Source organism: Juglans regia, chromosome 1, assembly GCF_001411555.2.
Source record: "Juglans regia cultivar Chandler chromosome 1, Walnut 2.0, whole genome shotgun sequence".
NCBI lineage: Eukaryota > Viridiplantae > Streptophyta > Magnoliopsida > Fagales > Juglandaceae > Juglans > Juglans regia.
The window spans coordinates 37076290-37102174 of NC_049901.1; the positions used below are offsets into that span (position 1 = coordinate 37076290).

The window sequence follows — 25885 nt, forward strand, 5'->3', positions numbered from 1 at the left end:
TTGTAGCTTGGTAGAAATATTTGTCTGGATAGGAACATTGGCAAAATGGTTCTTGAGGATACAATGAAGAAAGTATGGAGAGTTAACAAGCCTACTAAGTTCGTTGAACTAGGAGGTAACATGTTTACCATAACCTTTGCTAACCAAGCAGACAAGCAGCGTGTATGGAGTGGGAGACCTTGGCTCTTTGACTCACATCTATTAGCCTTGAAGCTATTTGATGAATATACACCACCACAAAGAAAGAGGTTTGAAAAGGAAAGTTTCTCTGTCCAAATGTATGATATGCCTCTTGCATGCATGAATGAAGAACATGGCAAACAGATAGGGAAAACAATAGGTAAAGTAGAAGAGGTGGATGCAAAAGAAGGTGGGATTGGATGGGGTAAGTTTCTAAGGGTCCGCATCAACATCGAGCTTATGAAACCTCTGGCCAGAGGTAGAACAATCACGATAAAAGGTGACAAGTTTTGGATCCCAATTAAATATGAAAAGTTGCCCAGGTTCTGCTTTATGTGTGGTTGCTTAATTCATGGCTCACAAGGATGTACTGGGAAGGTGGGCGAAAAGTTGCAATATGGAGTGTGGTTAAGGGCTGACACAAAAATGGGGTCCAAGGTGAAAATAAGAGTTGATGGTTTTGAAAGAAAGTGGAGAGATGAGAATGAGGGAGAAAGGGGGGAAAGGGTTGACCAGAAGGAGATAGAGGGTGAGGAAACAAAAAGGGGCGAGGATGAGCAGAACACAGAGGAGGAGTGTGATGAGGGGGAGAATATTGTGCATGGGTTTAAAGGGAGGGGATGAGAGCAATGAAGTACAGAGTTGTTGGCTAAAGGTACATCTAAAAAAAGAATGGAAGGGGTAGATGGTTGGTTGGTGGAAGCAAGTGGGGATGATAGGTGTTTGGAGATAGAGGAGATTGTGCAAACAGCCACTATTGGCATGGATCTAGGAATGCTTAGTAGGAAGACTAAGGGAGGGGGGAAAAGGAGAGCTAGAGAAAAAAGGGAGGACACCAAGCAGGATGGTGGGTATGTTACTAGAAAAAGGAAAAAAAGAAGAGGTGATGGGGGGTGAAAAAGTGCAAAAAAAGATCAAGCTAGGGAAGTTGGATAGTGAAGGTTCAGAGGATAATTCTCAACAATTATTGGCGGAGGCTGATCACCAATCCCGTCACTCTCAATGAAAATCTTAAGTTGGAACTGCCGAGGGCTTGGGAACCCTCAGACAGTTCAAGATCTCTACCTATTGGTGGAGGAGAAGAAACCCGATGTAGTTTTCTTAATGGAAACTAGATTAAAAGCAGTCAAGTATGAAGGTTTTAAGAAGAGACTTAAGTATGAAGGGTGTTTTATGGTAGAACCAGTGGGTCAAAAAGGAGGTTTAGCACTTTTATGGAGTAGTAGGGTCCATTTAGAAGTTTTGAATTACACACAAAGGCACATAAATGCATGGATATCAAATGAGGTAGATTGCTCGAGGTGGCTGTTGACTTGTTATTATGGCCATCCTGAGACTCACAAAAGGGCTGAAGCTTGGGAGCTACTGTCATCCTTAAAGCCAACAAGTTTTCAAGGTTGGTGTGTGTTAGGAGATTTCAATGAAATCTTAACTCATGGTGAGAAGATAGGGGGCAAACCCAGACAAGAGAAACTAATGGAAAATTTCAGAAAAGTATTGGAGAAAGGGAACTTGTCAGACTTAAAGTGGGTGGGTAGCAAGTTCACATGGAGCAACAGACACGAGGATGCTTCATTCACGAAAGAAAGGCTTGATAGGGTAGTAGCAAACCCTTCCTGGGTCCAGTTGTTTAAGGAATATTGGGTGGATGTTAACAGGCAAGAGTTCAGATCACAAGCCAATCCTGCTGACTATGAACAGAAGGGACAGATTCACAAGGAAGGATTGTAGAATCTTTAGATTTGAAGCAAGCTGGAATAAGGAGGAGGGATGTGAGAAAGTAATCCAAGAGGCATGGAGGAGTAATGAAGGAAGGAGAGGTTCACAAACCCCAATAACAAAACGACTAGAAAGGTGTAGAGGGGCACTTCTAGGATGGTGTAAGCAGTTCAAGCTGGACAGGAATCAAGAAATAAAGTTAAAAACTGAGGCACTGACAAGGTTACAAGATGAAGAGAGTTGCCTTAATGCAGCTGAAATAAAGAAGTTACAAAAAGAAGTTGGAACTTTGCTTGAGAAGGAGGATATTAAGTGGAAACAAAGGGCTAAAAGAAATTGGTATGCTAAGGGTGACAGAAATACAAAGTATTTCCATGCTTGTACAAACCAAAGGAGGCGAAAGAACACAATTAAACAAATTGAAGATGGGCAAGGGAGAATCTGCAAAGACCAAGAGGGCATTGAGGGAGCCTTTAAAGGTTATTTTGAGAGCTTGTTCAATTCAACTCAGCCTAGTTCAGAAGAGATGGAAGATTGCTTAAAACACTTAGAACCTCGAGCTACAAGGGAGGCAAATGACAAACTGCTCAGACCATTTAGCAAGGGGGAGATTGAAGAAGCAATTAAAAGCATGGCACCTCTAAAGTCACCAGGCCCTGATGGTTTTGGATCTTGCTTCTATCAAAACCATTGGAAAACAATTGGAGATGATGTGTGTGCAGCTGTGCTTAACCATCTCAATGGTACCATTCCTTTCCAACTTGTCAATTTTACCTTTATTGCTTTAATCCCCAAGAAGAAGGACCCAAAAGTAGTAATTGAGTATAGGCCCATCAGTCTTTGTAACGTTTTTTATAAAATTATTTCCAAAGTGCTAGTTAATAGATTCAAAGGAGTTCTAACAGAGATCATCTCAACCAATCAAAGTGCCTTCATTCTTGGTAGAATTATTACTGACAATATCATGATTGCCTATGAGATTTTGCATACCATGAAGGTGGGGAAGAAGGGTAAGAAAGGAAACATGGTCATTAAGCTTGACATGTCAAAAACTTATGATAGGATAGAGTGGCCATTTGTGAAAGCAGTAATGAAAAAATTTGGCCTCTGTGATGATTGGATAAAGATAGTCATGAGGTGTATAAAATCAATTTCTTACTCTGTGTTAGTCAATGGAAAGCCAGGGTCAAAAATTTTTCCTTCAAGGGGATCTCCTATCCCCTTATTTATTCATATTGTGTGCAGAAAGGTTAAGCTCTTTGCTTAATCATTCAGATTTGACTGGGAATACTAAAGGGGTTACAGTTGTGAGAGGAGGGAGTAGAGTAAATCATCTGCTATTTGCAGATGACTGCATTTTATTTGGGAGGGCTTGTGTTGAGGAATGGAAGAGATTGCAAGAGTTGTTGCTGAGGTATGAAAAAGCTTCTGGCCAATTTCTGAATAAAGAGAAGACATCAGTCTTTTTTAGTTCAAATACTCATATGGCAGACAGGGATCTTATTCTAAGAGCAGGGGGTCCATGGTCCAAGGCAGCTATGAAAAATACATTGGTTCAAGCTGCAATTCCCTCTTACACAATGAGTGTGTTTAAGCTTCCCAAAAAGCTTTGTAAGGAAATCAATATCATGTTGTCTAAATTCTGGTGGGGTAATAGGATCCATTGGAGGAGCTGAGAAAAAATGGGGATAGCTAAAGGCAAGGGAGGTTTGGGGTTTAGAGATTTGGCTAGTTTCAATTTAGCACTCCTTGCTAAACAGGCTTGGAGATTGTTACAAAGCCCTCACTCTTTGGTTGCTAAGATTTTTAAAGAGAAATAATTCAAGAACACCTCTATTACAGAAGCTAAATTGGGGAATGCCCATTCTCTGATATGGAGAAGTGTTTGGAATTCATTGGGGTTACTAAAGGAGGGGTTGAGGTGGAAAGTTGGGGATGGTGAAAAAATCAACATTTGGGGTAAAAAATGGTTGCTATCTCCCTCAACCTTTTGTGTTCAATCCCCCATCTCGATCCTAGATGAAAATTCAAAAGTTAGAGAACTGATTGATGATGTTTCAAAGGACTGGAATGAAGGCTTAATCAGGTCTATATTCAATAAAGAAGAAGCTGATCATATTTGTAGTATCCCCATGAGTACTAGGGGTGTAGAGGACAAATTGATATGGGGTCCCTCGAGAAAATGTGTTTTTTCAGTCAAAAGTGCATACTTCTTGGATGAAAATAGAAAGAAGGTTGTGGTGGGAGATTCTTCTAGGGAGAATGAGAAGGATAGCAGGTGGAAGTCTATATGGGAAATGAAAGTTCCTGGTAAGGTGAAGTTGTTTATGTGGAAGGTATGAAACAACCTTCTTGCTACTAGAGTAAACCTCTTTTCAAAAAAAGTTATTGAGAACCCTTTATGCCCCATCTGTTTGAAAGAAGAGGAGACTGTCATGCATGTTCTATGGCAGTGCCCAGCAGCAAGTGGTGTGTGGGCTGAGGCTCATAGTGCAACTCAGAAATTGGGGTGCTATGGAGACTGATCTGCTTAAGCTTTGGGAAGATCTGGAAGGGAAGCCCAACAAAATTGAATTAGAAGAAGTTGCAGTCATCATGAGGGGATTGTGGATGAGAATGAACAGTTTTATTTTTGACAACAAATTTCTTAACCCAAGTAGTATTATCAGAGCTACAAGAGAATCTCTGGAAGAATACCACTTAGCAGAGGAGGGGACAACAGATTCAAGTAGAGGAGGGGACAGTAGAGTAGAAGTCATCCAGAAATGGTCACCACCAGGAGCAAACAGTTTTAAAGCTAACTGGGATGCAGCTTGTAATGTCAAACTTAGGAAAATGGGGGTAGGAGTCATTATTAGAGATGAAAATGGGGCAGTTACAACAACATATTGTGGAATCAAAGGTAATGTGGATCAACCAGTAATAGCAAAAGGAATTACTCTTGGAAAAGCCATGGAACTTTGCAGAGACTTGGGACTCAACAAAGTGACATTCGAAGGAAATGCTCAAAACATTGTTAAAGCTGTTTATAGCCCAGATGAAAACTTATCATGCCTCGACAGTATCATTGAAGATTCAAAGTCATTTTTATCTGAATGGTCCAATTGGGTAGTTCAATATTCACATAGAAATACAAATACAGTAGCACATAGTTTGGCTAAGTTAGCTTTAAGATCAAGTGTAGAGCAAGTATGGATAGAAGAGGTACCAATTTGTATTTCTTCCTGTATGCAGAAAGACATGGAAGGTTTTGTAGACAGTGTTCTATGATTGAATGAAAGAATGAGGTTCTATTTTTTTAAAAAAAAAGGACACTTCGATCATGTCCAACCAAACAAAGCAGTTACCAATCACAGCCGTACGTATGTCCCTCATGCAGTCACCCACCTTGGCTCACAAGGGCAAATGTGGACAGATATTGTAAATTCAAATCAGTAATGATATCTATACAATACATTTTATAATATATTTTACAACATATATTTTAAAGTTGAGGTATTTTTGTAAAATGATGTTATTTTTATAAAGTATTTTACTAAAATACTCTTCATTTTAAAACATGGTTGTGTAATATATTGTGAAAAGTTATGTGTGTTTATCATTTTTCAATTCAAATAATTGATAATTTTGAATACTAAATTGTTCATTTTGGTAGTTTTAGGTGCAATTTGAAATATGATGTGTTTGAAGGGGTATAAAACGAAGTTTCCCTACACTACAACAAAAAAGAATTTTTGGGACAATTTTTTGTCGGAACGAAATGAAAATCGTCTCAAAAAGCACTTTTTGGAATGAATTTTAGACTTCATCCTAAAAAAATGAAGGAAGAACAAAACCGTTTGAACGATATAATTAGAGACGAAATATTTTGTCCCTAATAATGAAACCGTTCGAATGTAAGGTTTTAACGTTCGGACGGTTAAATTTAACCGTTCGAACGTACATTTCCACGCGTTAAGTATAATTATTATAGCGGGAAACTGCATTACGTTCGAACGTATAATTTTACCGTTCGAATGATAAATCAGCATTGTTCGAACGTGCAATTTGGCACGTTAAGTAACATTAATATAGCGGGAAATTGATATACCGTTCGAACTTATAGTATTCACAGTTCGAGTGATGAATCAATATTATTTGAACGTTATTTTCATGGTTCGAACGGTGATCATATGTTTTTTTTTTTTAGAATTATAATTATATTAACTAGTAATTATAAAAAATTTATCAATTTAATTATAGGAATAATATCAATCAATAATTAGTTTAGAAAATATAAACTAATACTAATTCATAATTAAATACTAAATTTACAAAATATTAAATATTTTCCATTCTAAAAATAAAATAAATAAAATATAGAAAGTACTAAGACGCCAAATCTTTGCACACTGCCTCGACTGCAGCTAAGCATTCCTCTATCTGTGTCAGTCAAGTACTGATGGTGACCTGAGTCGCATACCGATGCTTAGAGAAAGAGGCTTTGATTGGGCACTGTTCGCGGTGGCGACGGCGGCTTTAAACGGCAGAGATGGATAGTTCACTTGGAGAAAACGAAGTTTTGTTAATAGTTCGAACGTCCGTGAAAATGATCGTCTGCAAGAACTTATTTATGCAATACCGTTCGAACCGTTTGTAAAAACGTTTGAACGGTCCACTTCAATACATTTAAATATTATACTAATATATTAATATATTATTATTTTAGTTATAGTCTAATTAGATGACACTATATATGATACTATATATATGTTATCTATAGTCTAATATATTAAGATATTAATTAAGTATTTATGGTCTAATTAAATGACACCATCTATGTTAGTACTGTAGATGACATTATATATGATACTATATATATGTTATATATATAGTCTAATATATTAACATAATATATTTTAGTTATAATCTAATTAGATGACATTGTATATGATACTATATATATGTTATATATATAGTCTAATATATTAACATAATATATTTTAGTTATACTCTAATTAGATGACACTATCTATGTTAGTACTATAGATGACATTATATATGATACTATATATATGTTATATATATAGTCTAATATATTAATATAATATATTTTAGTTATAATCTAATTAGATGACACTATATATATGTTATCTATATAGTCTAATATATTAACATATTATATTTTAGTTATGGTTTAATTAGATGACACTATCTATGCTAGTACTATAGATGACATTATATATGATACTATATATATGTTATATATATAGTCTAATATATTAACATAATATATTTTAGTTATACTCTAATTAGATGACACTATATATGATATTATGTAATAAACAATATTTCATAACATGGCATAACATGTGACATTGAATATTACGTGACATGACATACATGTAGCATATATGCCATGTCATCACATGTTTATTTATTACACGAATTATTCTATCACAAAAATCTTATCTGTTACATATTATATATATGTTATATATATAGTCTAATATATTAACATAATATATTTGTGTTATAGTCTAATTAGATAACATTATCGATTATATATTATAATATGATATTACTATGTTACTAAACTATAATATAATCTAATATGTCTATATATATATATATATTAATGTTGTTCTTTTATTTGAAGGTATAGTGTTAAAAAAAATATTAATAAACATTTAACAAACTGTTTGAACTGTTAAAAATAACGTTCGAACGATTAATGATCAAGCGGGAATGCATCTATTAACGTTCGAACATACTATTTATACGTTCGAACGTAAAAAGTTAGGAGAGAATTTATCCCGCTAAATATTTTTACGTTCGAACGGTTAGTAAATAACCGTTCGAACAGGAAATCTTCTGCAAATACACTACAGAACCTCACAATCTCGCTCTCCTCCCGCGTGCCACTCTCACAAAACAGATCAACCCCTTCGCGAACCAAAGCCATTCTTCCTCAAACTAGCCCCCAAACTCAAAATGTTAACATCTCACTCAATTATTCTCGGATTACTACTTGTTGGAGAGCTCCTTCGCACGGTATATAATCTAATCTCCTTGCATTTTCATCTCCAAAAATTCAGCTATGCCTTTTATATTCTCATTTTGGTTTGAATATAATATTTTGCAATGTTAGAAATTTGTATGCTATTGATATTGTTGTTTGTGTTGTTGTGAGAAATTTGTATTCTTGGATTAATGGGGTTTTCAGTTGTTGAAGACAACTAAAATCTGGAATGAACACATTCGAACGGGTTAGGATTACTGTTCAAACGTGTATGTTATGTTTGAACATAGTGTAGCACCGTTCGAACATTAACTATACATCAATGTATTTACGATTAGAATACAAATATATAAGAATAGTAGTAAATTATATGTACTACTAAGTCTTTAAATTAAAATACAATAGTTAAGATTTAATAACCCTTAAATACTTAATTCTAAATTAATAAAATTAATATTTAAATTAAAATACTATTAAATCTTTAATTTAAAATAAAATATTTAAGATTTAATAATGCTTAAATAGTTAATTCTAAATTAATAAAATGAAGTTTGTAAATTATATGTGCTACTAAATCTTTAAATTAAAATAAAATAGTTAAGATTTAATAATACTTAAATACTTTACTCTAAATTAATAAAATGAAATTTGTAAATTATATGTATTACTAAATCTTTAAATTAAAATATAAATATAGTTAGGATTTAATAACACTTAAATAGTTAATTCTAAATTAACTATATATACCTAGATTACAATGATTACTTATGTCTTGCACAACGGCTGTAGACATGACATAGCACTCATCAGACAAAATAAGGAACGATGATATTTTGTCACATCCTGCTGACTCCCAGGTGTGGAAGGAATTTGATTAGGAACACCCATGGTTTGCTGAAGAACTGCGTAATGAGACTTGGGTTGGCAACAGATGGATTTAATCCGTTTGGGAACATGAGTACTAGTCATAGTACTTGGCCAGTTGTACTTATGCCGTATAATCTACCACCATGGAAGTGTATGAAATATCCATATTTCATGATAAGTTTGCTCATTCCAGGTCCGATGTCACTTGGAAATGATATAGACATACACTTACAGCCATTGATTGCAGAATTGATAGATTTGTGGGAGAATGGGGTTGTCACATTTGATTCATCAACAGGTAAGTCGTTCAAGATGCATGCTACGGTGTTATGGACAATAAATGATTTTCCCGCTTATAGAAATTTGTCAGGTTGGAGTATTAAGGGGAAAATGGCATGTCCAACTTGTAACAAACATACCCAATCTAAATGGCTTATGTACGGGAGGAAATTATGTTTCATGGGTTATTGTCGATTTTTACCTACTGACCATAGATGGCGTGGAAATTCTAGAATGTTTGATGGAACTGTTGAATGGGGCCAACCTCCATCATATTTGTCTGGTGGAGATGTACTTGCACAATTTATAGATGTTGGTTGTAATGAATTTGGTAAAAAACAACGAAAGAGAAAACGAGTTACGAATTAGTTGAATTGGACAAAGAATAGTATATTTTTTAAACTCCTGTATTGGTCGAAGTTAAATTGCAGCATAGCCTTAATGTTATGCATATTGAAAAAAATATATGCGAACCTATATTGGGAACATTGATGTCAATTGAAGGAAAAACAAATGATACAATAAACTCAATGAAGGATTTGAAGCGGTTGGGAATAAGACGAGAAATGCAATTGCAAAAAAATGGTTCGTCTGTCTACATGCTGATTGGGTGGTATACATTGTCAAGAAATGAAAGAGTTACATTTTGTGAGTGGCTAATGAAGATAAAATTACCGGACGGTTATGTCTCGAATCTAACAAGGTGTATGAGAACAAATGATTGGAAAATAACTAGATTAAAAAGTCATGATTGTCATGTCTTCTTACAGCGTATCTTACCTATTGGTATCCGTGGGTACTTGACAAGTGATGTGCGCATGGCTTCAATCGAGTTGGGTGCATTTTTTAAAGACTTATGTGCGAGGACGTTGAATGTAGAAGCTTTGGATCGAATGGAACGAGAAATTGCCATAATATTGTGTAAGCTAGAAAGTATTTACCTACCGTCATTCTTCGACGTCATGGTTCACCTAGACGTTCATTTTCCACGTGAGGCTCGACTTGCAGGACCAGTTCAATATAGATGGATGTATCCCATTAAACGATTTCTTAGAAAGTTGAAACGTACAGTGGGTAACAAGGTCCTCCCAGAATGATCAATTGCAGAAGCATATATTGACTATGAGTGGCATACCTTCTGTTCTAAATATTTCCACGGAGTTGACACTCGAAAACAAACTTCGACGTTGACCGAGCAAGACAACGACATGTGTTTTCTGTGTTTTCCCAACAAGTTCGTCCAATTGGTGCAGTGTGTGGTTATGACTTGTGTGGAAGAGAGTTCGAGAAAGCTCAGTGGTACGTGCTGAACAATTGCCCTGAGATAGAGAACTACTTGAAGTAAGTTATAACATTTTCTTAATTTAAATTCGCTCATTTACTTTAAAAAAAGTCTAAGAATATAAAAGATTTGTGGTAATCATCAATTTCAGTGATCATATTAACGTGCTCAAGGAACTGGGAGTAAATTATATAAACCAGAATCATGAAGAGGAGTTCCCGAGATGGTTTGAAGAATGGGTAATGACATCACATATGCTTTACTCAATAACCAATGAAAAAATATTGATTTAAATTTTGATATAGCATATGCTTTAGTCAATATGTAGGTTGTACAAATGCATGCAAATAATCCAAATGATATATTGGATGAACTGTATGCATTGATGCGTGGCCCATCGAGACGCGCTACTCAATATTCTGCATGTATTTCTCGGGGAAGTAGGTATCACACAATGGATCGAGATTGTTATAGGAAAACCCAAAATAGTGGTGTCCTAGTCGAAGGAAGTCATGATGAAGAAAATATTGATTTCTATGGGATTATTGTCGATACAATTGGAATGAAATATTTGGGAGGGCTTGCGGTGTATCTGTTTAAGTGTGATTAGTGAGATTTAAGCAATCCTCGTATTGGAGTCCGTGATGATGAATATGTTTTGAGTGTTAATACATCAAAAAACTGGTATGAAGATTATCCTTTTATTTTGGCTTCTCAAGCATCTCAAGTATTCTACTTAGATGACCCAAAATTAGGAAATCAATGACGAGTAGTACAAAAATATTCTCCAAGAAATATATATGATATTATCCCTCAGGCGGAAGGACAAGATGAAGAAGAAGATGACCCATCTACTTAAGAAGCATACCAAGAGAGTCAACTCGCCTTAAATTTGTTTGTGGATTTGAGCTCATATGAGATGATTTCATTAAATAGAGAAGATATTGAGGCTGAAATTGTTGATGCAACAATTGAGGAAAATGTTGAATCATCTGAAGAATCTACAAATGATGAGAGCGAATTGTCAGATGAAACTGATACAGATTATGATTGACCAATTATGTGTTAACATTACACTTGATGACAAATATTTTACTTATTGAATGTATCAGTAGTTTGAAATTATGCCACCAAAGAGGAAGTAAGTTTGCAATCCATCTCCACATGTTCCTAGCTCTCCTTCAGACTCACCATTAGAGATTGACTCTACAGAATAAGGTAAAAATCTAATACTCATAAAAGTTATTAATTAAAGTCCTATAATAGACATATAAATGAAATTGATTACAATGTTATATTTTATAGAGTCTACAGTACAATCTCATCAACGTCGGGGCACCACTAGAGGGGTGACATTGGAAAAATTTCAGAAGGTGGGTAAGATCAAGGTTAACATTCCTGACGAACATACCGGGACAAAGGACAACCAGCAGCTTGGCTTGCATCGCATGTGGGTGCTCTTACACGAACTTACGCACCTTTGGCAACGACTTCATGGAAGAAAGTCCCCCAAAATGTTAAAGAGCTTATCAATAAGCATTATTTGGTAATGTTTAAAACATTAATTTAGTAGAATAAATTTCTATATTTTACTTAAATTTAGAATATTATAAATGATAATGTGTTTGTAACTATTTTTTTCAATGATGATTTTGAATTAAATTTTAGTCGAAGAGAAGAGCGCAAGACTGTGGAAGAGCTTATGAGTAATGCATTCGCAAATATAATGCGATGTGTCATGAGTATTATAATAAGTTTGAGAAGAAGGAAGATGCACGCCAACGTCCTTTTCAGGATGTCCGACCTTCTAAATGGGAAACACTTTGTGACATGTTTGAGAATCCATCATATCAAGTATAGTTAAATTTAATTATTTTACTTGTCTTATTTGTCATTTCGCTTCATAATATTATCAATTTCTTTGCAGAAACGAAGTTCTATAAACAAAACAAAGAGATCAAAATTGAAAATTAATCATCATGCAGGCTCAAGATCTTTCCATCGTCTCTCTAAGAAATTGGTATTGCTATTTTTTTTATTGGATATAGTTAATTATTTGGATGAATTATAATGACTTTATATCTTAAACATTTATTGTAGCAAGATTCAGATACCAATTATGATCTGACAAAATTATATGCTGCATCGCACACTGATCGTAATGGAGAGTGGACTCATCCTGATGCTCATAAAAATTATGTAAGTATTATAACCTGTTTTCATTAAATATATTAGAGTATTTATGACGATATTAATTCTTTATCTTATATATGTCTAGGATAAAATGGTTGCCCTACGTGCTGAATCTGCGTCAGATCAAAATTTCTCAACAAGTGATATTGATATTTTTACACAAGTCCTGGGTCAACATTCAGGATATTTGAGGGGTTTGGGTCGCTGTGTAAAACCTTCTCCCTCTTCCTCTTCTTCTGGGAATGCATCTATGACTTCTATTGCGCTAGAGAATGCGAATTTCAGAATCGAAAAATTGACTGCAAAACAGCATGAATTAGAGGCTCAACTGGCAAAACAAACAGATATGAAGATGCGCCTCAAACAACATGAAGAACAACAATAAGAGTTTAGAAGACAGATGCAACTCCAAATGCAGCAGCTTATGCAACAATACAGGCCTCCAAGCAACTGATGGTTTTTTGCATACAGATTTTGGGATTATCTATTTATGTATGAACAATGACCGTCTCACGGTTATTTATTTAGTTCGCACTTATTATAAAACTTTTGTGAGTGTTAAATAGTTTCTAATGTATTTTTTCAAATATTTTGAATGTTTATTTGGTTTTCTATTATTGACTTTAAATAAAATAGTTATCGTTCGAATGAACAAATAACGTTCGAACGTGTTCGGTAACATAATGTTTGAACGCAATTTATTTTTGTCGAGTTCGAACAATCACATAACGTTCGAACGTCATTTATCTCTGAAGTGTTCGAACATAACTTATACCATTCGAACCAATATACCGTTCGATCTGACCCTTTACCGTTCGAACACAAAGCTACTTTCATGCCGTTTGAACGAATTCATGTTTGTTCGAACATATTTTGTAATCATTCAAACACGTTACTACTGTTTGAACTTAAAATGATTTCTGTTCGAACGATATTCTGGGACGAATTTCAACCGTAACAAAAGAAATTCCCGTTTGAACGTGTTCGAAAGGTTTCCTTCAATTTCGTCCCAAAAGATATTTTTTGAGACGAAATTGTGATTTTCGTCCCAATATACCTTTTGGCACAGTATTGTTGGCACGAGTTTGGGACAATTTTTTTTCGTCCCAAAACATTTTTTAGGACGACATGGCTGTCTTTTGGGACAAAAATTATCAAAATATATATGATTAATTAATTAATTTAAAAAATTATCAAAATATATATATAGTCCCTTCGTCAAACTTTTGATGAAGAAACCATTAGAAATGTCACATTGGTATTAATAATGGTTTGCGTACGTGCATGTCACATGATAGATTAGATATATATTGTTATGTGTATAAAATTTTATAAATAGTATAAAAAAAATTCATTTAAAAGCCAAAAATTTGAAAGAAATACAAGAAAAACAATAAATAGAATAAAACAAGATCGAAAAATATGAATACAAAAAAAAAATGAAATCTAAAAAAAAAAAGCATTGATTTGGAATGAGAGAGAAGTTAGAGCCGCTTCCACCTCAACTTAGTTTACATTAAGGGCTCGTTTGGATAGTGAGAAGAAATGATATAAGATGAGATGAGATAGTTTTAGATGAGTTGAATAAAATATTATTAGAATATTATTTTTTAATATTATTATTGTTTTGATATTTGAAAAAATTGATTTATTTATTATATTTTGTATAAAAATTTGTAAAAATTGTAATGATAAGATGAGATAAAATAGATTGCTAGCATTTATGTATCCAAACGAGACCTAAAAGGGCTTGGTCTCCCCCAACTTACCATTAAAAAAATGGAAGTTTCATCTATTAAGTTGTCTCATTTTTCCAATAATAAAGGAGGAAAAGTCTACGCTTGTTCCTCTTGTCCAACAGCAGAGGAGCAAGGAAGAGTAGTCCCCTTGGGACATGATATTGCATCTTGGGGAGTTCTTCAAGTTAAAAAATAAAAAATAAAGGCTAGCCTCTCCCTTTGTCAAAAGAAGAATGTTTTTGTTATAAAGGAATTTTATAAAAGTAAACACATAAACTGTAGTGGCTTGATGTGGTATGTTAGATTATAAAATTATTTTTATTTATTATAAAATAAATCTAATGTATCATGCATGTCTTCATATGTTTGATCTAATGGCAATTAGAGTCATATATATATATATATATATATATATATATATATCAACAATTTCTGCAATACATTGACATTTCTCATAGATCATTTGGGAAGCAGCAAGTAGTCATGTATTGCATTCTTTTTGTGTTCCCTCCAAATTGTCCTGTGAGGCTTTGAACCAACATCTCCTAATTTTGTAAGGGAAGAGCATCTTCAGCGGTAGAGATCAGGAGAAGAGAAGGAAATTGAGGGAACATGTAATCATGTATGCATTTTCTACCTGAATTCATAATGTAAAGACCCTAAGAAACAAATTTACCTAAAGTTTAGTCGCATCTTCCATCGGCTTTCAAACCATTAAGTAATTTTCCCATTAGGCAACTCGTGACTTGATAAAGGCATGAAATGCAAAGAAAATCATACAAATTAAAGAGTATGGGTTGTTTGGATAAAGAAAAATTCTAGATTTAAGACTCTCACTCCTGCACACCACTTAAAAATATGCGATTTTATTCATTTACCCTCATATTTCATGAAATATGAAATATTTATGTCAGCCTGCCACTTCTCGGAAGCACGCTTGGCGACATAGCACAACTTTCGTCACTCCTTGACCTCCTCCTCTAGGTGGTCACGATATGCCACAATCCACGCCGCCAGATCATTAATGCCCTACAAAAGAAAGTGAAACAACCCAAGTAAGAAATTGTGTGGAAGCACAACAAGAAGAAAAACAGGCCGCATGGTACCTCAGAAAATCAGTCTTTTAAATGGTTAGCCATCTGAGCAATGGCTTTAGCTTGGGCATTGACAGAAGTAGAGGAGGCACCGTCACTAGCATCACCACCAATGATCTCCCTAGGGCTAGGAACAACCCTGAGCAAGGAAGCCTTTGCAAGCCTCAAGGTTGAATCCACCACCCTCTCTGGCAGACCCCTGAGGTGTATAGGTGGAAGGGGGGACTTGGCGTAGGCCAAGTCAGACTAGATTAGGCGAGTATCTTCTCGCAAAAAATTACCCCATGCCTCTTTGAAGAGGGAGTTGGTGTCTCCCCCAAAGGATGGGGTACAAAGGGGAGGAAAATATAGGCATTCGCCACTGCCAACCAATGAAGGGGTACTTCCCCCAGAGACAGTGATTGGTGGGGTCTCTAGGGCAGGTTGTTTTGCCCCAAACTGGATGTGAACGTCCTCATAGCAAGAGGATGTATGCCCAACGGCATCGCCCTGATCAGTAGCCCTGACGCCCAAGTTTTCACAAACATCCCCAGTTGGGGAAGGAATGAGACCGCCTGCCATGGGTGGGCGAACCCTTGCACCCGTGACAGCATCCAAGTTAAAAGCGGTCACGACCTCAGCATCCAGCTCGCCCTCCCTCACTCAACCTTCAACAACTGGAAATTCAAATGTAGGGTTGGCTGCCAGTGGGCGTGCCGGCTGAGGGGGTTTAACCTAGAAAGTGGCAGCCAAATCGAAGAGGGCAATGCTGGCCAAACTTTCAGCATCTCGCAGGCAAGACGAACGTGGCCGCGCAGAAGAACCCCAAGGTATTGGAAGTGCATCAGTAACCGGCGGGGTGGGCAGAGGAGCTTGACTGCCCTCAGAGGGTGCATCAGTTTCCTCTAACTGCAGCATAGGAAGCACAGTGGTGGCTGGCTACATAAGCGTCAAAGTCCGGACACCTTCCAAGGGCGCCAAAGCTTCCATAGGCAATGACACGGGAAACACGGCTGAGCGGACGACGTGGACTTTTGGGCACGGGCGCCCTCCGAGGATGCCAGAGTTTTCTTTTGTGGAGGTGATGAGGGAGGAGAATCTTCAGAGCGAGCTCTTTTTCTCTAACTTTTATCGTCATTCTTTTTCTTGCTTCTTACTTCCCTTTTCTCTTCACTTTCTTTCTTCTCAGACCTTTTCTTCTCCTTCTTTCCTTGCTCGGACTGGCCATCCTCCTTATTTTTCTCGGAGGGTTTTCGTAAAGGAGCAGGAATTATATCTGAAATCATGAACGAAAGCCCCTGAACATGGGAGCGATTGGGGGACATCAGAAATTGGTCAATGTAATCAGGCGTCAGCAAAAAATCAGTCCAAAGATATTCATGGTGGGCTGCAGCCTAAGAACGAACAATCTTAATTCGGGTTAGCTCCTGACGCGACAAAGGCGGCATGGTTGCCCACAAACTCTTATCGTCAGGAAGAGGGCGCCAGATCACCTTAATTGGAAAATCTTGGAAAAGAGCTTCTTGGGCGGGAAAGTCCCAGCCCTAGCCAGTGATAAAGAAAAACTTGGTTGTCCAAGCTTTGGCGTTAGAATACCAAGTTTCAAATCGGGCCAAAGTCTGCCCTTTATCTTTCTTGCCAAAGCTGGCAACATTGCCCTTGGTGGCTGACGTTGTAGAAAGCCAAAAACTCTTGGGCAATCAAGTTAGGGTAAAGGTCCCCAAGAGGCTCCAAGACTATGCGGAAAACAATGCAGGTATAAAGATAAGCTCTCAATGCAAAATGATGGAGTTGAGTGGGCGCTATATCTAGTAAGTCCAAGATGTCGCGAAGGGGGCAACAAAGGGAAGTCTCAACCCATGGGACATCAGGGACGTGGTCAGAGTAACCTTGCCTGCAAAACCCTCATCATCACAGCATCCCGATGGGGGAACCTCCATCATCGCCTCCTCAGGGATGCGATATTCCTCCCGAATCTCGGGAAGATGCTTCTTTCAAAAGGCTGAACACCACCCATGCCCGTCGAAGGTCGTGCCCTCCAAAACTTGAAAAGGTTGTATAGAGCTATCACCATTTTAGCCATGAAAACTAGAAGGGAAAAGAAGCAAGAAGACGAAGAAGACAGAATGGGCAAGAAACAAGAACAATAAAGGAAGCACGGGCAAGAAAGGCACAAGGAGAAAAAATGAGTAGAGAGAAAGATGAAGAAGATAGAGAATGGGTATTTAAAGAAGGGCGAATATGAAACGCCAGCAGCCGTAGACATCATGGCTTGACACTGAAGCTAAAGAGTAACCATCACACGAAAGCCCTCTCCCCTTTCGCCACGTCAGCAGGAAATCATAGGGCTCCTCGATTTTTGAAAAAGTGAAACGGCGCAGGAAGAGGAATATGAAAGACCGGTGGATACTCAATAGTTCATAAATGGGATGGGCTTGTCCCAATAGTCATTTGCTTTCCTATGCACCATGAGCCTTGCGCATACCCAAGCCAGTGGTAAGCCATTAAAATATTTAGGGCTGGAAATAAAGAGGGGACCCATAACGAGGCTCACGACACTTATGAGACAACAAGACTTATCAACATGAATTCCCTACACCATGGGGCGAAGAGAATTAGCGGGGTAGCTAGAGGGTCTATTTTAGTTGAGGGTCCATTCTATGTTAAAAGCCCAATACGAAAGAAGCCCAGTATAAAAAGCTTTTTGTTAACTGAAGGGAATTAGAGAGTCCAAGGCCCAGCAAAGTCACACACACACCTCACATGCCACCCTTCACGGGAAGATAGAGATTTCATGCAGATACGTGATCAGTTCGGTTACTGGGTAATGATCCACACTGATAAACTCTGTACCAGATAGACATCACGTTGGAATCTATATATACTAGGTAACCTTTGATAGTAAGGGATCGATCTCTCTCTTTTGAATTCTGAATTGTTTGTTACATTTACTGACTTAAGCATCAGAGTTTTCCCAGGCTTATCACGCCGAAACTTCTTGTCATCACGCAAGTGAACGGTTGCAGACTGGAAGTGAGATACGTCCTTTACAGACGCATCATTCTTCCATATTAGATATGATAATTATATTTCTTAATCCTTTTTGTGATATTATCTGCCACTACAGAGGATTTATATATTTTAGTAGAACCTTTTTTTTCAATTGGGCAAACATACCTCGCACGTTGAACCACCGCTAGTGTGTGTATATATATATTACCTATCAATATATATATATATATAGCTTATGTGCTACAATTAGTTTTTTAACGAAAGTAAAAGTTAAGGGAGGTATTATTTTTTAAGAGTTTTACTACTCATCATTCTCACACGCCACACATCATATTTATTTTAATTCTTTTTTGAAATTTTTAAAAAATGAAAAAAAAAAGGTGTGGTGTGAAGATGATGAGTATAATTTTTCATTTTTTAAATAAGTTGAGAGTTATTTTTGGAGTTTTTGTATTCATCATCTCCACATATCATATATCACACTTATTATTATTTTTTATTTTTTTTTTTTAAAATTAATTAAAATTTTCTACTCATTATTCATTATTCATATATCTGATAAGAGAAAAAAGTTAAAATTAAAAAAATCATGTATAATGTATGGTGTGAGAATAATAAATAAAATTTTTCAATTTCTTGACGCGAAATGTTTAACCCCTATTTATTTTGGATTGAATAAATCTAATTGTAAGTGATTTTATGTACTAATACGCGCATTCATTTAATATGATTAGTCAATTTTATTAAAAATAATAATAATTTAAATTTAAAATTTAAAAATAATAATATTAATACGCAGATTACAACCTAAATTTACTTAGAACTTGACAAAACTCATTTATTTTTCAAACATACGAGTGAAAGGTCCAGCCACTGGTTAAACCCCTCAATTCCCTCAACGTCCTCTCTCTTTTTCACTCTCACCGAACATACCTTGCGGCGGCGATAAAGCCAGCAGCGACAGAACCAACAGGCTCCTATCCGTTTTGTCCTTTTCTCTGCTCTTGATTTCAAATCAAGAACAATAAAGGGTAAATCCTTAGAATTCACTTCGTCTGCATCTAAGATTTACAGTTATGTTAATTGTATGCTTGTCATATACAAATATTTTAATTGGGTCGCTTGGGATTTTCACTTTCAGGCTTTAGATCTTGTGTTTTTTTGGTAGATCCACCTCCGTTCCTGCGCTTTGTGACACTCCCTTATTTTGGAAAAACGTACTTGTGAAGTATGACCATCGAAATGTAGCATGTGAATGCTTAAATTTAGAATTTTAGATTCATACCCCGAATGCGTTGAACGCGAAGTGGTTATGAACTGAAGTATTGGTCTTTTGAGCGCGAGACTGGTATTTATGCTGTGTTAGGTTGTGAATTGAATGAACCCTAATTGTTAGTCCTATCTGTATTGGTTATGGCTTGTTTTCCCGCACTGGTCCTGTTGAACGAATAGAATAGCGATGGGGTTGTGTTTTTGTGCTCCTTGTTTCTCTCTTATGTTGGAAGTTGCCCCGCCCTAGCTTACTAGGGTTGATTTGGTGCTAAGAAAACGTAGAAAAAGCTTGGAATTGAAAGTTTCCTAGCAGATTTATTTGTAATTGGACCTGGGCTAATAAGAAGTTTGCCTCACAAAATTTTGTGGCTCGGTTTGCTATGTTTAGAATAATAATGTAAGTTGCTTTGAATTTTTATTTCTCTCCATTACTATCCTCAATACCCAAAATAGTGTTCATTTGATGTGAAAACTATTATCTTTGAAATAGTGAATCCTTTTTTTGGTTTAGCATTGACATGGCTAACTGAGTATTCCATCATATATCGGCTTATTTTTAGTGATTAAAACTTAGTTTGGGAAGGTGATGGCGACAAAGTTGCGGCAGTTACAATCTAAGGCTTGTCAAGCAACGCAGTTCATCTCCAAGCATGGAGGTGCTTACTACAAGCAGTTGTTGGAGCAGAACAAACAATACATTCAGGAGCCACCTACAGTGGAGAAATGCAACCTCTTGTCAAAGCAATTGTTTTACACTCGACTTGCTAGGTTGTAGTTCTACTACCCTTGTTGTTGTGGCATTTGAAATTAATTTTCAGTTGGTTTTGCTGGGCTTTTTCCCACTGATTTGTCTGATGAATTGTGTTCCTTGGCAGTGTGATAGATAGCTCAAAGACATTTGAATACAAGATTTTAGCAATCTAGATCTTTAGACAAAACAAGAACTTGGAATTTATCAAATGTGATGTTAAAATGCTATAAAAAATGTTTTAAATAAGGATAAAATTAATTGTATAAGTTTTTTAGTACAAGTTATATTTAATCATATTCTAATGGCTTTGGTTGTGGACCATGTATATTAATGCAAATATCAAAAAATGAAGTAGGAGTTTGGTATGTTTTTTTGGTAGAGCATGACATTTATTCATGCAATGCTGACTGGTTTTATAGATTGCTCACAGTTGGAGCAAACTTAATATGTTTCTTGTTATTGGCTTTGTGAGTAGGAGTTTGGTATGTTTTTTTGCTAGAGCATGACATTTATTCCTGCAATGCTGACTGGTGTTATAGATTGCTCACAGTTGGTGCAAACTTAATATGTTTCTTGTTATTGGCTTTGTGGTAAGACACTGCATGTGATGGGCACTATAGTTACACATGATAGGGTAAACATCTCAGGTTATGCTCTTAACTTGTCCACTTGAACGTTTGAGAAGTTTCAAACTCTGTGCAAGATGACTTGTAAGGAGGAATTTGGCTCAATGGTCTATAGGACCGTTAGGTAGCATCCTTGCCATGGATATAGCCACCAACATTTTTTTTTTTTTTTTTTATAGTAAGAGTTGTTATTTTGGGTCTTTAGTTCGTCCTACTTGTTGGAGTAATTAATGTTTAATTTCTTTCTCTTGTTGTTCTAAGATCATATTTTATTACCCTTCTCATGATATTTATCATTTGTTATGCTAGTTGGATTTCCTGTATGTATTGGAGTCATAGATTTAAGATGGAAGGATTTCGTTCTTCTTGTTTTCTGTGAACAGTAGTATATGCAGCATGCCAATTGCTGTAAACAAACTTCAAAATAAGTTATTATGTGGATATATTCTTTAATAGGACAATTAATTATCAGTTTCAAATGTGCTCGTGTTTAGGTGTAGATATTGAATCAGGTGCCCTTTAAAGAGTCTTTTGGGCTTATTTTGGGACTTTCAAGGACGGGTAATGGATTAGGATACTATTTTAATGTCATTACGTTGGGGGGAGAGGTGGTTATAAATGTTTGGAACTTCCACTCTGGTTTTTATAAAATCATCAACCTTGGTTGCTTAATGAGTTTACTCTATGTAATGAGTGCCTACATAACCTTTTCCTTATTCTATAAACCAATTACCATACGATCTAGTCTGGATTTAAAAAGTAAAGGTTCGTAATAAAGAAGATGATATTGTTCTAATGAGTCACACCACAAGTGTAAAATATTATATTGATGAGAATTTTGTGCTTTAAATCAGTATTGCAAAAAACTCTGCCAAAATTAGATCCTGTTAAGTGAATTCAATACCACTAGAATGAATTAAATATAATGAATGATAATTTCATTGCTTGTGCATCGTTGAAAAGGCTCTTTTAGAAATTAAGTTTAATAGCTTGTGGATAATTATTGTAGTGGTCCCTGGGCTTTAATCTTTTTTCAAACTGGTTGTTAGGGTGATATACTTTCAAAAGATTCCTGAGGTGATGAACTTATATCAAACTGGTGCTTTTATCCAAATTTACTAATTTAGAGTGGTACTTTTATCCAAATTTTGTTAATTCATTAACTGAAATTGCTGGCGTATGGTCATTTGCCATGTCATAAGAAAATATTAAAATGTTGGAAAACATTAAAAATAAAAGAAAAGATAAAAAATAAATAATTGTACTAAAATATAAAAAAAAAAACGTATTAAAATTAAAGAAACATAAAAAGCTGACAGGAAAATAAAAAGGAAAACTTAAGAACTTTAAAATAAAATAAAAAAAATAAAAAAATATAATATAATATAAATTATATTAAATATAAACAATATTAAGGATTGGAAAATGCCATGCACGAGTGTGTTTTTTTTTAATTTTTTATTGTTGAAATTTTATTTTATTTTATTTAAGTTTTCTTTTTCTAACTTTAGTTTATAATTTTAAATTTATTTATTTTATTTAATTTATTAATTTTTGTTTTGTTTTTAGTTTTCAAGTTTATTTTTTTTAAGTTGTATTTTTTCTATGTAAGCCAATCAGTTACACATGGTGATTGATAAGAGTATTTTGAACTTCAGAATGAATTTGTTAAAGGAAGGGTAATGATCAAATACCAAGGATCACTACAGAAATTTTTCCTAATTTGAAGTGAAACTTTACTCATAATATTATTGCCAGTAAAATTATATGATGGTGTGTTGGAGCAAAAAAGTCATTAAATCATGCACCTCTACGTCTAGGTCCCATTCCACACTTCAAAATCCTTTAACAACCACATATACTTTTAACATTCCAACTGCTTTGTTGATGATACTTTGGATAGGGATGGTAGCATGTTATTAGGTGTGTTTGACTCGTAGATTCTTGATTGGGAGGACTTGCATTCCCACAATTTTTTTTTTGATTGGCACTGGGTGTCCGAGAAATATCCCGGGGTTGCACAGGTCATCGGCAAGGAGTTTCTCACAAGTGCACCTCAGGTAATTCAAGGAAATAATCTCCCAGTCTGATGGCCCCTTGCACCTAAGGAGATTTGAACCTTAGACCTGGGAGGAGCATACTCCCAAGCCCAAGGCCTTTACTACTTGAGCCAACTCGACTTTGCAGTTCCACAATACTGTTGATATAGATGTATGGTATCCCGTTGTTGAAATCTGTCTGAGTCCAATTCGGGTTTTACATCTATTCTTCATCCCTGCCATGCATCAAAGCTAACTTGGGTCTTAAATCTATCCTGTGCTTTGACCAAGTTCCAGTTCTTGGTCCTCCAAAGCGGCTGCATTAGGGGTAGCTCCCTACAAAATGGGGATAATTGCTACCCTACCTTGCAATCAATTATTCATTGGTTCGTGCGCTTGCTGGCATTCTCATTTTGCTACCAACTTTCTCTTTCTTTGTCATGATTTGATGTCGTACATACACCCTGATCAGTGATATTCTTCACTTCTTTCACGATGAACATGATTTTCTTTTCCTTTTCTGACCATACCCATACCTCTTCATTATATGTTAGCATGTTCCAGTATATTTTTTCAAATTGGCCATGTGTCAGTACTATTCACTACTGCTTTTATCTTTATTTGGCCCCAAAAACTTCTTCTTAAAGACATTGCAGTGGCAAAGATATGGCTTCTGTTATGTTTTGCTTTGCTGTAGTATTACTTATACTTATCAAAGGAGTTATATTTATTTATAATAACATTTTGCTGCCCACCGGATCCCATCAGAACTCCGCAGTTAAGCGTGCTTGGGCGAGAGTAGTACTAGGATGGGTGACCTCCTGGGAAGTCCTCGTGTTGCACCCCTCGTTTTTAAAACTTATCAAAAAAAAAAAAAAAACATTTTGCTGCCCACTATAGATGACCAGGGAATTGCATCATACTCTTATAATTTTATCATCTTTTGTGAACAAAATATCATACTCTTAGAGGTATTAATTCTTGAGATGCTAATGCCTGATCACACTGTCTTTCCTCTGCTCAATTAATGCTTTTACGTTGAGATGGAATAAAAAAAAGGAATATCATCAAGATGTAAGCTTGAATTGGCAGTTTTAACTGTCTGTTCCAGTTCCCATCATGGAAGGTGGTAAGAAGGAGAAGATAAGATTTGAGGGACTTAGATGATTACATAGAATGGATACTGTTCTATATCGAATTTTGCACCTTACTGGAAAAGAACTTCAAAAGCACTTTGTGGACAAAATAAACGTTGCCCAATGTCTTCTGCACAGTTGAACTCAGAAGCCTCAATCTGTTTTGGATTTTGGTAATAGAAAATAGAAAATCTATTGAATAATAACCTTACAGGACTTGCCAAAAGAAAAAAAAGATCTTTCGTAATTCTGAAATCACGATATAAGGTTATATTTTTCTGTTTCACAAGAATCCATTCATGAAAATGGTTTTATGATGTTTCTCATTCTCACTTTGCCTTGGGTCGTGCTTGCTAGAATCAGTCAGTGACAATGTGTCTGATACCTGCTTCACTAATATTTATTTGGGTTACAATGTTTCTTGCTATATGGTAAATGCCGTCTCAAAAGAAAAAAAAAATGAATAGCTTATCCCTTCTTTTGGAGAAAACTTAGTATCACAAATGCATGTTTTTCTATACCCGTTAGTGAAATATTATTGTGGTTTTGCTTCAGATTTATAAACATACATCTGAAACTTTATGGGACTTATTTCTTATGTGTACAGTATTCCTGGCCGTTCCGAGGCATTCTGGAAGGAAGTTGATTATGTCAAGCATTTATGGAAGAACAGGCAGGAGCTGAAGGTTGAAGATGCTGGTATTGCAGCTTTATTTGGGCTGGAATGCTTTGCATGGTTTTGTGCTGGGGAGATTGTGGGAAGGGGTTTTACTATCACTGGTTACCATGTCTGAGAATGACAACTGTTTTTAGGGGTTTGAGTGTGTAAGCTTCTCTTTTCATTTGAGCGATTGGAATCGTGGGAACCCTGCATCAAATTTTTGTTCTAAAATACTTTTGAAGCTGGGAAATCTGTGGGAATTTCTCTGGAAGCCTTAATAATCCATGCATTTGAAGTAATTACTTCTTATATACCTTTTTGTTTCAGTTGTTATCTATGTTAGAAGCAATGCTGCTCATGAATGAATGAAAATACTGCAAATTTGTATTGATTTACTGATTTACTACTCCAACATCAGTAACTAATATTTATATGTTCGAGCATCTTCAGTGATTGATACACTCAAAAGTAGAATCCAGCTTGGTGTGATGAGACAATTCGGCTACTGCAATCCACTTATTTTTAAAGAAGGCAATTTGGATGAGCTTTTACTTTAATTTCTATACAATATCACAACATTTTCTCCAAATTTTCTTGTCTGACATTTTGCAAATATTTACCTTATCTATTCTTGCAATGACTTTTTGTTATCCCATGTTGAAGGCCATCGGGCCATGGCACTCAAAAGATAGAATTCTGCAGACCAACTACGATGCTATTGTCAGTCAGGACTCAAGGTGATTGTTCTTACGTCTTAGGTGTTAACTGGGCTTAAGACCATAGAAGAATTTCTCCCTTGATCTATTAACATGGTTTACACTTTACTATTTAGGGTGAAAAGTTCTATTACTCTTTCTTTACTATTTTTTAAAGAAAAAGGCTATTATTCATCATGAGTCTTGTCACCACTGGTTATACAAATTGATATGTCGTATTTTAAGTAGCATTTTTTATTTATTTAAGTAAATGATTTATGAAATAATTTAAAATGTGCTACATTAGTTGTCCTAGAGAAAAACCATGAGATGTGCATGTTGATGCTTGCTGCAATAACC

At 35.7% G+C, this 25885-nt stretch overlaps 2 protein-coding genes and 1 pseudogene across 3 annotated transcripts; all 3 read left to right on the forward strand.

Annotated features, from left to right (window-relative positions):
- The first annotated feature begins 852 nt into the window (after positions 1-852).
- On the forward strand, positions 853-6438 carry LOC109009239. Its single transcript, XM_018989643.1, has 6 exons — positions 853-1027; positions 1839-3036; positions 3149-3549; positions 3742-4235; positions 4324-5007; positions 6331-6438. Exons 1-6 carry the CDS (start codon positions 853-855, stop codon positions 6436-6438), a joined length of 3060 nt encoding a protein of 1019 aa, XP_018845188.1.
- Positions 6439-19164: 12726 nt separating this feature from the next.
- On the forward strand, positions 19165-25225 carry LOC109009954. Of its 2 annotated transcripts, none has more exons than XM_018990629.2 (3): positions 19165-19376; positions 20178-20385; positions 24777-25225. In XM_018990629.2, the coding sequence occupies exons 2-3, from the start codon at positions 20204-20206 to the stop codon at positions 24961-24963; spliced, it is 369 nt and encodes a 122-aa protein (XP_018846174.1). In that variant the 5' UTR covers positions 19165-19376; positions 20178-20203; the 3' UTR covers positions 24964-25225. The 2 variants fall into 2 exon arrangements, with proteins under 2 accessions (XP_018846174.1, XP_018846183.1); XM_018990638.2 differs by having other exon boundaries at positions 19185-19376; positions 20192-20385.
- On the forward strand, positions 23757-23879 carry LOC118344427 (annotated as a pseudogene).
- Positions 25226-25885: the final 660 nt, after the last annotated feature.

Bases quoted from the DNA above. Each gene is read 5' to 3' on its own strand.
- LOC109009239 (XM_018989643.1), top strand. From the start codon at position 853: ATGGAAGGGGTAGATGGTTGGTTGGTGGAAGCAAGTGGGGATGATAGG. The intron at 1,028-1,838 runs GTGGGTATGTTA...GGATGTTAACAG, and splicing joins GGAGGACACCAAGCAGGATG to GCAAGAGTTCAGATCACAAG. The intron at 3,037-3,148 runs GTGTATAAAATC...GTGTGCAGAAAG, and splicing joins TGGATAAAGATAGTCATGAG to GTTAAGCTCTTTGCTTAATC.
- LOC109009954 (XM_018990629.2), top strand. From the start codon at position 20,204: ATGGCGACAAAGTTGCGGCAGTTACAATCTAAGGCTTGTCAAGCAACG. The intron at 20,386-24,776 runs GTTGTAGTTCTA...TTATGTGTACAG, and splicing joins TTTTACACTCGACTTGCTAG to TATTCCTGGCCGTTCCGAGG.